Here is a 13,162-nt window from a genome sequence, read left to right on the forward strand (position 1 = left end):
TTTATTGACTATTCTAAAGCCTTTGACTGTGTGGATCATAACGAATTGTGACAAGTTCTTGGTGGTATGGGGATACCAAGTCATCTTGTCTGCCTCCTGAGGAATCTGTATAACGACCAAGTAGCAACGGTAAGAACAGACCACGGAACAACGGACTGGTTTAAGATGGGGAAAGGAGTACGGCAGGGTTGTATACTCTCACCCTACCTATTCAACCTGTACGCAGAACACATCATGCGACGTGCTGGGCTTGATGAAGCCGAGGCTGGAGTTAAAATCGCTGGAAGAAACATTAACGATCTCCGATATGCAGATGATACCACTTTGATGGCTGAAAGCGAGGAGGAGCTGAGGAACCTCATGATGAAGGTGAAAGAAGAAAGTGCAAAAGCTGGGTTGCAGTTAAACCTCCAAAAAACCAAGATTATGGCAACCAGCTTGATTGATAACTGGCAAATAGAGCGGGAAAACATGGAGGCAGTGACAGACTTTGTCTTTCTAGGCAGAAAGATTACTGCAGATGCTGACTGCAGCCAGGAAATCAGAAGACGTTTACTTCTTGGGAGGAGAGCAATGACAAATCTTGATAAAATAGTGAAGAGCAGACATCACACTGACAACAAAGGTCCGCATAGTTCAAGCAATGGTATTGCCCGTAGTCAGCTATGGCTGCGAGAGCTGGACCGTAAGGAAAGCTGAGCGAAGGAAGAGAGATGCTTTTGAACTGTGGTGGTGGAGGAGAATTCTGAGAGTGCCTTGGACTGCAAGAATATCAAACCAGTCTATACTCCAGGAAATAAAGTCAGACTGCTCATTTGAGGGAATGATATTAAAGGCAGAACTGAAGTACTTTGGCCACATAATGAGAAGACAGGATACCCTGGAGAAGATGCTGATGCCAGGGAAAGTGGAAGGCCAAAGGAAGAGGGGCTGACCAAGGGCAAGATGGATGGATGATATTCTGGAGGTGATGGACTCGACCTTTGGGGAGCTGGGGGTGGCGACGGCGAACAGGAAGCTCTGGCGTGGGTTGGTCCATGAAGTCACGAAGAGTCTTCATGGACCAACAACAACTTCCAACAACAACAAAAACAAAAACGATAGGGAGTTCCAGTTTTGCAGCCACCACTGAGAATCATGTGGAAAGCTGAACTGGTGGTATGTAATAGGTGGAGCTTCTGTTTTTCCAGGATTTTCACTCTTGAGAATCTGTCAGACTGTAAAGAGAACATATCCATGGATATGAATGCACAGACAAGAGGCAGCAAAATCATGCTCTCTAGCATTGCCCCTGACCTCCATATATTCAGCTGATAGTCTGAGAAGAATCTATGAGCATACAATTGTTTGCATGTAGGCTGTGTACACGTGATCAGGAACCTTTTTTACAGGGTTCCCTGTTGCATGGCAAGATACGTGTTTAGATCTTAGGCTGACCTTATAGAGGTTGGGGGCTGGGTGTAGGGGGAGGCTGGGCTAATGGCTGTGAACTCCCTGCCCCTTTTGCATGTATTCATATCCACAGATAAGTCATTTGAAGAGGAGACTAGTCTACCTCTGCTACTGAACATTTCAGTATCAGCCTAGCATATACTAGGGAAAGCCAAATACTTCCAAAAACTATCACAGAAAAAATACTTAATATCAAGTTTAAGTATAATAATTGTAATAATAATAATAATTTAAAATCAACAACAGATAGTAAGTCCAAATTCTAATATTGGGAATACGAATCTGATTAGTTTTAATATATGTGGAAGACAAGATTTGGAAAGCACATTTGTGTTTCCACAGGGTTATGGGGCAAATTGTGTAGGAAACTATATTCTGCAGGCAGTTTAATATGAGATTATCAGAAATATGCATGCATATATATGCTTTTATATATGTGTGTATATGTGATTCATAAATATATAATTAATACTAAACTACAGCCCTATTCAGGCATTCTGAACCTGAATAGGGCAAATGTGTCACGAGGAGAGCTCTAACCTGGCCCCTAGCCCTCGTCACGTTTGTCACCCTCAACTTGCGGAGGGCAACTGCCTGAAGAGGAAAGCCTCCTGTGTCTGTGGAGGCTCTCCATGTGAGAAAGTATGCTGAAAAAAATCCACATTCTGGCATTTATGGAGAGCCTTCATGGATACAGGAGTTCCTCTTTAGACAGTTGCCCTCCACAAGTTGAAGGCGACAAATGGGATGATGGAGGGGGGCAGGGCTGGAGTGCTCCTTCTCTTCATGTGTTTGCCCTACTCAGGCTCAGAATGCTTGAATAGGGCATATCATTCTGTCTCATTCAGCTATCATGTGTACGCTGCTGCTTTAGCACAGTTCATATCTTTGTAAGAATCCATCCTTAATATGAGTGTACATAAATGCAGAATTGTTCATAAAAATAACCGCCCTCAGTCCATTCCTTTCTGATTAGTATGTGCAGAGAATTTTAAAGCAAGCCGCAGACAATCATCTTCATTCAACAGAATATTTTAAGTTTGGAACTGCTTGTCATAGATCTATTAATCTACTTATGAGGCACTCAAAATGTTTTAGGTCGTTAGCACCATAATCCTGTAAGTCAGCAAAACTGCCTGCAGTAGCATAACCAGTGTCAGTCTTGAAACCAGTATTGGCCCTTCTGAAGTATTTTGCATGGAGAAGGTAGTGAATTTAAGGAGGGTGATAATGGTCTGTATATGGATTATCAGAAGTATCCAGTCAGCCCAAATGCTTGGGTAGATGTCATGTGTCACCTTGATCTTGGTGCTTGTGACTAATCAAGGGTCTCCAACCTTTTTGGGCCCATAGTTATGTTTGGAGTTCTGAGAAGGTGTTGAGAACATTTTCACAAAATGGCTGCCAGAGGAAGTCACAAAATGGCTTCCATGGGGGTGTTGTCAATCACAAAATTTACTACACAACTCCCCCCGTCCCAGTGCAAACACATAAAAAAAACTCATACCCCAGGCTATAAATACATAAACCACAGACTCTCTCTCTCTCTGGATCACCCATAAACACACACATTCCCTCTTTCTCACATACATGCATACACCATTCACAGACACACAATCACACACTTCATTCATCCATCACACAAATGCACACGTTTTTCTCTCCCCCCAGCCCCTCTCCCAATTAGGTTGCTCCCCAACCTTCTGCTGGTTTCCCAAACCCTTTGGTGGCTTTTCACTACCCTCCATCGCTCTTGCGCTGGCTTTCCCAAATTTCCTACTGGGTTTTTGCTGTCCTCCCTAGTGCCCCCCATTAGCTTTCCTAATCCTCCTGATGGCTTTTTGCTGCCCTCGCTGGCCCCCTCGCTGGCTTTCCCAACTCCTGCCTGTTGACTTCCCACTACCCTCCTTACCTCTTGCTGCTCACCAAACCCCTCCCCACAAGGATACCAGGTGAGTTTTCTTTTTTTGCCTGTTGCTGGATAGCTGGGCACATGGCAAAGTGAAGCCACCCACTGTCTAAGAACGTCTCTGGACTCACATGGGACCCAGAGGCATTTGGGGGAAATAAAGATGGAGACAACTGGAGGCCAGAGCTTTGCTTTAAAGCAATTTCAGCTATCGGAAAGGGGGGGGGAAATAAAATTTTAAAATTGGAAGGGGTCGGGTGCTTCTGTGGCCACTAAGGAAGATATCTGAGGTCATACTAGCATCCATGGCCACTGAGTTGCGAAAGGGCAGTTAACCTCTAGTGCTGCAATTAGTTCAATATTACACAGTGATAACATAAAACGATTGCATTCTTACAATGTATAGACAAGCACTACTTTCCTTTCCAGTTCCTTCTCCACACTTTCTAGATCTCTATAATTACCTTGGCCCATAACAGGTATAGAAACTCACTAATGTACTCATCCCATTCAGCCAAGACCCGCTCCGGTTCCTGGTCTTCCATGCTTGTTGTCACTGCCTATCCTACTCCCATGTTTTCAACAGATTTTGTTGGGCTGCAGTAACAATATATATACTATTTCAGGCATGGGTTTGAAAAGAAAATGGAGCAAGGTTGCACTCTGGTAAAACACAACAGATTTTTAAAATAGATATATCAGTATGTAATATCAAATACAATATAATACTGCTTGGCTGTGCTATTGGACTGTAATGCTGTGATCTGAGTAAGAATTAAAGGATAAGACTTGGAGGAATGTTGTGGGGGCTGACAAATATCTAATGTTGTGGGGGCTGATCTGGAAATACCTTTGTGTATTGAATCATTTGCTGAAACGTATAGGGCTTGGAATCATTTTAACTGATAATGTTAACTGATTTTAACTTAATATTTTAACTGATAATTTATTAGAAGGAACATTATCATTTTTGGTGATAAAATATTTCCTGGGAAACAGAGTTGTTATGGGAGATCCACAGGACATTCTCCCAGGTTGCTGATCCATCGTGGAAAATCACATGGCACATTACAATTTCCCAGAATTGCTGGGAAAATGTAATTCCTGCATTCCTGAGTGCAGCTTTCTCATTTCTGAGTGCTATGGGGATAGGGATTGTGCTATTATCACAGGCATCTCTTGGATGTGGCCTATGGCACCATTGTTACCATAAATAAAACTCCTCTATCATGTTATGGCTTTATTTTTTTTCGGTTTTAACGTTTTGCCCCTCAGTTCTTTCGAGGCTAGGCATTCACCAGTTGTATCATTCTATGCACAAGTTGCTTATGTGACGGTTTAATCTGCCTCCGCAGAGGGAGAGGTGTGTTACAATCTGCAGCAATGCCCCACCATTTTGGCAAGAACTACCAGGAGTCTATTTATTTATTACATTTATATACTGCCCATGGGCAGTTTACAAGACAAAGCTTAAAACCATAAAATACAATAACATAGTAAAACATAATATAAAACCATTAGTTTAAAAGAGAATAAAACCAAGATAAAAGCCAGCAGCAGTGCAAAGATCTAAAAAACCAAACGAACACAATTTTTTCAAAGAAAAGGGCTGAAAAACCTGGGGAAATAAAAAGGTTTTCCTCCGGTGCTGAAAAGACCACAGTGGAGGCACCAAGTGAGCACCTCTGGGGAGGTTATTCCACAAGTTTGCTTCCCCGCTATTTTCTTTTACCAAGTCCTGCCCTGTCCAACCCTCCCTCCTTGGCCATCTGAGGTTGCTAATAGTATATAGATTTAAGGTGTAATTCTGTACTGCAGATATGCAAGCTGGGAAAGTTTAGGATTTCGTAGAAACTCCCTACATTTCCGTAGCTTGAAATATGCCTCTGCCAGTAACGTATGCCGGAATAATGTAAGGACTGTGTTGGTGCAAGGCCTAATACAGGGCAGTGTTGGGGGAAGAGCACACATACACCAAATCCTATACTCTCTCTGAGACCTTGCTTTGGTCTCCTAAGCTGCTGTAATGTTATGCCAACAAAAGTGGTGGTGCAGGTCATAACTCTCCAGTGTTATGACCTGCACCATCTCTCCGTTGCGCAAAACCCCCACTGCCCTCTGCCTCCTCCCACACTGAGAAGGGGGAAGTTTAATGATAGGGACTACAGACAAAGGGCATTTTGCACAAGGTAGGAGCACTTTGCACAGACAGACTAGCCTTCGGACACATAGAGGAAGAACACATTGCTAAAACTTGTTTTCTCAGAGCCCCTACAGGTACTCTGCTTCAGGACACAAAACATAAACACCCAACAGCAACTCCCATTCGACTCTTATGACTATGGATGCAAGGACAAAGTACCCCTCACAGGTAAGCAAGGGAAGGGGAATCTAGGCTTAGAAGTATAACTGCTGCAAATGATTCCCATGACTCTTCCCTGCCGTGCAATATATAAAAGCTGTGTGTTGGCTAAACCACATTGGTGAAATCATCCAGTGTCCCTCAACAGGTAGTAGCAGTCACTCTGATGCAGGAGGCGCAAGGGTAAACGTGAACTGTGCAGAATGGGGGTGGCCATGAATCCCTGTATGCAAGTTGATGGGCAAATCTGTCAGTTTTGCTTTGTCTGGCATTCGATTTTTTTAACATTGTGAATTTTATTGTATTATAAAAATGAGCTAAAACGAAATTCTCACCCATCTGCACCAGTTAAATTCAGTAGGTACTGCTATTCCCAGCATGGAGTGGACCATGATGTACCTGCCTGTCATATAGCTGTTAAAACTGAAGAGCCTGTCGGAAAAAAGCGGCGGCAACCCTGATTTAAGCACTAACACAGTTGAATACACAGGAATTCAAATTTAGACTTTTAAGAGCAAAGTACTCAAAGCCCAGGGCTTCAGTGGATGAATCTGTCAGTTTTGCTTTCTCCCACATTCAGTTTTTTTTTAAGCTCAAGTTCTTTTTCTCCTGAATATGGAGAACTTTGCAAATTTTGGTAAATTCTTACCAAAACAGAACTGAACTGAAATTCTCACCCACCCTTAACGCAGGTAAGCTCCCTGGTGAATGCCAGACATCCTTCTTCAATCACTACTACAGCAGGCAACACAGTCATGACCCATTTTGCCTTAAAAGATCATAGCCTGCCTGCATGGAACAGAACAGGGTCCATTGCAACTCCCTAAAGGAAGGGGTAGGTATTGTCTCCCCAACACTTTTTTTCCTGAGACAATGGCACTTGATGAGGATTTTGGTTTTAGTACTTTCACTCAGTCAATACCCTCACAAACAGGTCCTGAGACTACATGTGTTGTAGCTATTGACCATTACTCATTATTCTCTTTGTGTCTCTCCTGACTTCACGTAGGCAGTGCTTCAACAGGTGCAAAGGAGAAGATGTTCCCCACTTCCCATGCCATGTAGACCACAAGGGAGGCCTATAGCAAGATCAGCAGATGGACCAGTGTGATACCAACTGTTCTTCTGTGGAGTTACAAGCCTTCTGGTTCCAGTGCGTTTCTCTGTCTTTGTAGCTTGAGCTTGGCAAGCAGATATGTAAGAGGTGAAGCCATGGCCAGCATGGGGATTGGGAAAGGCACCAACAGCGTGACAGACAGCTACCCTGCTGTCTTCCATGCAGCTTTCAAAAGCACAGGCAGGAGAATACTTTTTATAAGCCATTTTTATATATGGTTTTATGTATTTTAATGATTTTTCATTTTTGTGAACCGCCCAGAGAGCTTCAACTATGAGGTGGTATAGAAATATAAGAAATGAAATGAAGAACTGCTGGCAACCCCATCCATGTACCTTTCTTTCAGAACCTACCCATTTCTGATGCTGTTTAATAAAAGTGTTCAATTCATTCCAGCTGTTGTTTGTTTGTCAGTGGGGATGGGTTTGGGGTTTTCTGTAAATTTCCAGAGCACCCCCCCCCCCCGCCATGCTAAATCTTGTTCATCTCACCTGCCTTCAAAATGAGATTGACTGGGAGGGAGCCTAGGGGCATCCTTGCTAACAATGAGCTTAATCAGGTCCTGGGTTCTCTTTTGGTTGATTGTTTATGAATTGTTTTAAGATATATGTTGTTGCTATGTGTGTGCTCTCTGTTTATATGTTTTTATGTAAATGGTTTTACACTGTATAATGTATTCTTAAATGGTTTTTAATCCGTCTGAACCACTCAGAGAGCTTTGGCCTTGGAGCAGTATAGAAATGTAATTGAGGAGGAGGAGGAGGAGAAGTCGTCTAAGTGTTTGCAGTACATGCATCCTGTGACTACTTGAGGTCCAGCAAAATGGAAGGTTCCTGGCAGGTCACAGTCAGCCCGGCTGCTGTTGATATGAGTGAGATGGTGATAGGTTTCACACAACATGCTAACTCACCATGGCTTATTGTGTTGTCTGAACACAGCCCATTTTCTGCATGGTGGCTTGTTAACCATAAAGTGTGGTTTATTTTTCTCAAACAAGCCACCTTGAGAGCCCATGGCTTGGTGGGTTGTTCAGTATGGTTAACAAGCCACACTGCATGGTTAACAAACAGTCCTGTACGCTGCGTTCAGACAACATGATTACCCACAGTTCAATAACAACCCATGCTGGGTGGGTTAGTGTGTTGTATGAACCCAGCCAGTCAGTTGGCATGGAGGTGGGGAGAAGGACGATAAGGCCTACTAGTGCAATAGCAGCAGCAGGTCCAGCCAGTCGTGCAAATGAGCATGGGCCTAGATGGGATAGCTGATGGGTCAAATCTGTGACAAGGTAGGCAACCAGCTAAACAAGTCTTAACCTATTCAGCACTCCCGCGAATTGGCTGGTGGAACACTTCTTCAGGTATGCATGCGCGGAGTTCTCCCAACACTGGGGTGACCCAGCTGGGATGGGTAGAATCGACCAGCGATTATTTTATTGTATTGATATTGTTATATGTGTTATGTTTTTCTTATTCCTGTTAACTGCTTTGAGAGTTCACAAGAATGCAGCATATACATTTATGTAATAATAATATCCAGAGCTTGAACGTGGGGCCTTTTACCTGTGAGACCTGTGCTGTTCCACAGGACTAGGGCTCTATATTCAAGTGGCTGGTTATGTGGTTAGGTACATGACCTGGTTTATAGGGCTGGACTGGTCGTCTGAGGGATGACAAATTCCCTGTGATGAGTCTGTTTCCTGTCTGCTCCTGTAGCTGAGTAAATCCACTGTTCTGCAGAGTGTGGGTTCTTGTTCTCCCAGCTCCCTCTCTTTTGCTTCTGACTTGGTGAATTGGTGGCCAGGCAAGCAAAACTTGAATTGGACCTTGTCCCTACTGTTCCCTCTGGTGAGGCTGAAACTGACATCTCCTCCAACCCTGTAATCTGTGCAGTGAACTAGGGGAGGATGCTCTTCTGAGAGTGCATTTGTGGCTTCATTTCTTTTCTTTCTTTGCCTGGCAGGAGGCTCCTAATTCCACCATCCCCCCAGCCCCTCACTGGACCTTGAATCCTTGTCTTCAAGGGAGCTATTTGGGTGTTGTGCCAATCCTTCCTTGCCTTTGTGTCATGCAGTTACAAGGGTAACAATTGACAGCCTGTGTGTGTGGTATGGTATCTGGGGGCTTCAAACCACTGTGTTTAGGGATACCTAGAAGGCTTGCATTTGCTGGGTTCTTGCTGCCTGAGTTACAGCAGCTCATGCTCTAGTGGGCACTGTGGAGTATCTGTGTCTGGCAGATTGTGCTTTCTGTATGTGCTCTGATGGGATGACCATTATGGGCAGGGATGTACGGATTTTGTTCAGTCCATTCTGTCTGCATTTTATGTATTGTCAGCCATCTTTTCATTCCGTCATCCTCTTGTTGACAGAATTGGATTTTTTTTTAGGGATGTATGAGAATGTTCCATTAGTGAAAGTGTGCAGTAGTGCAAAAGCACATTAGCACAAGTGCAAATCTGTGCAAATCCCCTACAAAGTCTTTTTTAAAAAATGGTCTGGAGGTCTGCAAAATCCACGCAACTTTTAAAAAGCAGGTCTGCTGTAGAATCTGCAGGTCAGATTTATAGAAATCCAAACTCATTTGAATCTGTTATGGATTCCCCCAACGTCTCTAGTTATGGGGATGTTCCCTTCCACTGTGTGCAGATTGGCTCCCTCTGTAGTGGGCTGATGTATGAGGGGGGTGTTTTCAGCATGCTGCTCTGTGATTGGTGAGAACTCGTGGGGTTGACATGGATACTGAGGGAGTGCCTAGCAAGGTTCTCCATTCAGTAGTTTTTACAGTGTTTGTGTTTCCTCTTCAATGCCTGTGCTGGAAGTCAGGGCTGGCGTCATGGGTAGGCATGGTTGGGCACCTGCCGAGGGCCCACACCCCAGCATGGGCCCACTGATAAGAGCCTCCTCAAATTGCTTCTCCTCTTCACCACTGCAATCTGCTTGTTCACCTGCCACTCACACTGGCCCAGTTGACAGTGGTAGTGAGAAGAAGGACATGGAGGGACCAATGGGAGGAGATGCCACAGGCCCCACCAAACCAGACGCTGGCTCTGGGCCCAAATATAGCAGTCTATAACACAGTTCTGTATGTTACTAAAACATGAAGGAAATGTTTACCTAAAGCTGCTGACAGCTCCAAAATGTAGTGTGTGTTACTAACTCTGCCTTAAACTCCGGTAGTATCTATTCAGTACATTTGTTTTGGAAGAAATGCAGAAATGAACAGTTCGGGGTGTTCTCTAACTTAAACCTCCTTCTAGATTTCTAAATGTAACATAAAACCACATTTTCTCTGATTTGTCTTTAACATGGATGTTGAGGGATTATTGCTAATCTGATATTTATATGTGGTTCCTGAGAAATTACTCTTTATTTCTTATATCTTTGGCTTCACTCATAAAACAATTCTGGTTTGATTCACAGTAATTTTTAATGTGTGATTTTGTTTTCTTGAGACTCTGTGCCTCTTCTTAAAACACATGATCTCTCATGGGTTCAATCCAAACATTTAAAACAAAAGTCATATGAGTTTGTAACATTTAGGACCAACAAAACTATTACATGATTCATAAAATCATTTTAAAAATATGGAATGTTGCTCCTGGTTCAGGAAAACATTTTATATATAGCCAAGCATGCAGTCAAGTGGGCCTTAGGAAGCATGACTAACAACAAAGCTAGTGGAGATGACAGTATTCCAGCTGAGCTATTTAAGATCCTAAAAGATGATGCTGTTAAAGTGCTGCACTCAATATGCCAACAAATCTGGAACACTCAACAGTGGCCACAAGACTGGAAAAGGTCAGTTTACATTCCAATTCCAAAGAAGGGCAATGCCAAACAGTGTTCAAACTACCGTACAATTGCGCTCATTTCACATGCCAGCAATGTTATGCTCAAAATCCTACAAGCTAGGCTTCAGCAGCATGTGAACCGAGAACTACTGGAAGTACAAGCTGGGTTTCGAAGAGGCAGAGGAAGTAGAGATCAAATCGCCAACATTCGCTGGATCATGGAGAAAGCAAGAGAATTCCAGAAAAACGTCTATTTCTGTGTCATTGACTACGCTAAAGCCTTTGATTGTGTGGATCACAACAAACTGTGGCAAATTCTGAAAGAGATGGGAGTACCAGACCACCTTACCTGTCTCCTGAGAAACCTATACGAGGGTCAAGAAGCAACAGTAAGAACCAGACATGGATCAACCGATTGGTTCAAAATTGGGAAAGGAGTACGACAAGGCTGCATATTGTCACCCTGCTTATTTTATTTATATGCACAGTACATCATGAGAAACGCTGGGTTGGATGAATCACAGGTCGGAATTAAGATTGCCGGGAGAATTATCAACAACCTCCGATACGCAGACGATACCACCCTAATGGCAGAAAGCAAAGAGGATCTAAAGAGCCTCTTGTTGAGGGTGAAAGTGGAGAGTGCAAATGCTGGTTTGAAACTCAACATTAAGAAAACTAAGATCATGGCATCTGGCCCCATCACTTCCTGGCATATAGAAGGGGAAGAAATGGAAGCAGTGACAGATTTTATTTTCTTGGGCTCCAAGATCACTGCAGACGGTGACTGTAGCCATGAAATTAAAAGATGCTTGCTCCTTGGGAGGAAACTATGGCCAACCTAGACAGCATAGTAAGAAGCAGAGACATCATCGCCTTGCCGACAAAGGTCCGTCTAATCAAAGCTATGGTTTTCCTAGTAGCAATGTACGGCTGTGAGAGCTGGACTATAAGGAAGGCTGAGCGCCGAAGAATTGATGCCTTCGAACTGTGGTGCTGGAGAAGACTCTTACGAGTCCCCTGGACTGCAAGGAGATCAAATCAGTCCATCCTAAAGGAAATCAAGCCTGAGTGCTCATTGGAAGGACAGATACTGAAGCTGAAGCTGAAATATTTTGGCCACCTAATGCGAAGAGAAAACTCCCTGGAAAAGACCCTGATGCTGGGAAAGATTGAAGGCAAAAGGAGAAGGGGACGGCAGAGGATGAGATGGCTAGATAGCATCACGGATGCAATGAATATGAACTTGAGCACACTCCGGGAGAGAGCACAGGACAGGAAGGCCTGGCGTGCTGTGGTCCATGGCGTCATGAAGAGTCGGACACGACTTAACGAGTGAACAACAACAACAGTGCAGATACACTTGACTGACACTTAGGCCATGTCTGAACATGAGTATTTTCAGTCACTACAGTTAGATAGTTATAGACCTGGTTCAGACATCATGGCTACCCAAAGTTTCTTTAAACCCTGGGTAATTGTAAATGAATGGGAGCAAGGGAGTGTGTTGGCTCCCGGCTGGCCACCCATTCCTGCTGAGCTCAGCAGCCCAGAGATGCTCCATCCCTGGGTTGTTTATCTTGACATCTGAATCCAGAATTATGGATGGTTGGGGAGAAACAAAATGATCATGGAACTCATGGTTTGTTCTTGAGTCTGGATTGTTCCTCCCCCAACAATCGACAATTCTGGGTTCAGGCAACACAATGAACAACCCAGGGACAGAGCATCCTCTGCCTAGCTGCAGTGGGAGTGGCTGGGCAGTGAGAACTAGCATGCTTGCTTGCTCCCGCTTCATTCTCAAGAACTCACGGCTTGTTATAGCCTAGTTGTTGAGATGTGCAACCGGGTCATAGTTAGATCCCAGGAACAAGTAACGCTACTATGAACTACTTCACATACCTGTACTATTGCGTTTTTAGCCCAGTTTCTAATGACTCAGTTCAGATATAACAGTTATATCTTGATTCAATACTTCCTACCTTCTTAAACCTCTTTTTCATAATATCTGAGCTGGGAAACCGGTTTAGGAAACCAGAAAGTATTGAGCTACTTGAGAGAAGGAAGGAAGGAGCGTGCGGGCACAGTCCTCATTCCCAGTCAAACAAATCACAGTTGGACCAGGTTTGTTACATCTGAACTGAGCAAGTGCGTTGACACAAACTAAAGCTTGAAGAAATACTAAAAAAAAAAAGTGTAATTAAAATATATAGAAATCAGATACAGGCAATTAAGACCAATCCCTTTCTGTTCCGTAAGACTTTCTTGTTCCCATAGCACGCTTTCAACTAAATTCTTCATCCGCCATGCTGCTCACAGTTAGAAATTCTGTCTATATTCCACTTTCAACATTCTTGACCAAGAAAAAAAAATGTTGGGAACACTTTTACAAACTAGATATTTGTTAAAGATCTTAATTTTAAAATATCAACAGCGCAACCCTAGGCAGGCCTACTCAGAAGTAAGACCTATGGTGTTCAATGGGGCTTACTCCCAGCTAAGAGGGTATAGGATTGCATTGCAGATGTGT

At 43.6% G+C, this 13,162-nt stretch overlaps 1 protein-coding gene across 11 annotated transcripts in view; it reads left to right on the forward strand.

Moving 5' to 3' along the window:
• SGCE (sarcoglycan epsilon) overlaps window positions 1–13,162 on the forward strand; it is a 51,536-nt gene that overhangs the window by 3,418 nt on the left and 34,956 nt on the right. For 2 of the 11 annotated variants that reach the window (XM_084858788.1, XM_084858785.1), the window contains exons 2-3: window positions 5,628–5,732; window positions 6,733–6,876. The exons of 8 other annotated variants lie outside the window; for them this stretch is intronic. In XM_084858788.1, coding sequence (XP_084714914.1) covers window position 6,876 — 1 coding nt within the window. In that variant the 5' untranslated portion in view covers window positions 5,628–5,732; window positions 6,733–6,875. The remainder of the gene's footprint in view (window positions 1–5,627; window positions 5,733–6,732; window positions 6,877–13,162) is intronic. One more of the 11 variants, XM_084858789.1, reaches the window with a different exon arrangement.

The sequence above is a fragment of the Heloderma suspectum genome, chromosome 5 (genome assembly GCF_057233095.1).
Source record: "Heloderma suspectum isolate Gila_16-S chromosome 5, 16-S_ref, whole genome shotgun sequence".
NCBI lineage: Eukaryota > Metazoa > Chordata > Lepidosauria > Squamata > Helodermatidae > Heloderma > Heloderma suspectum.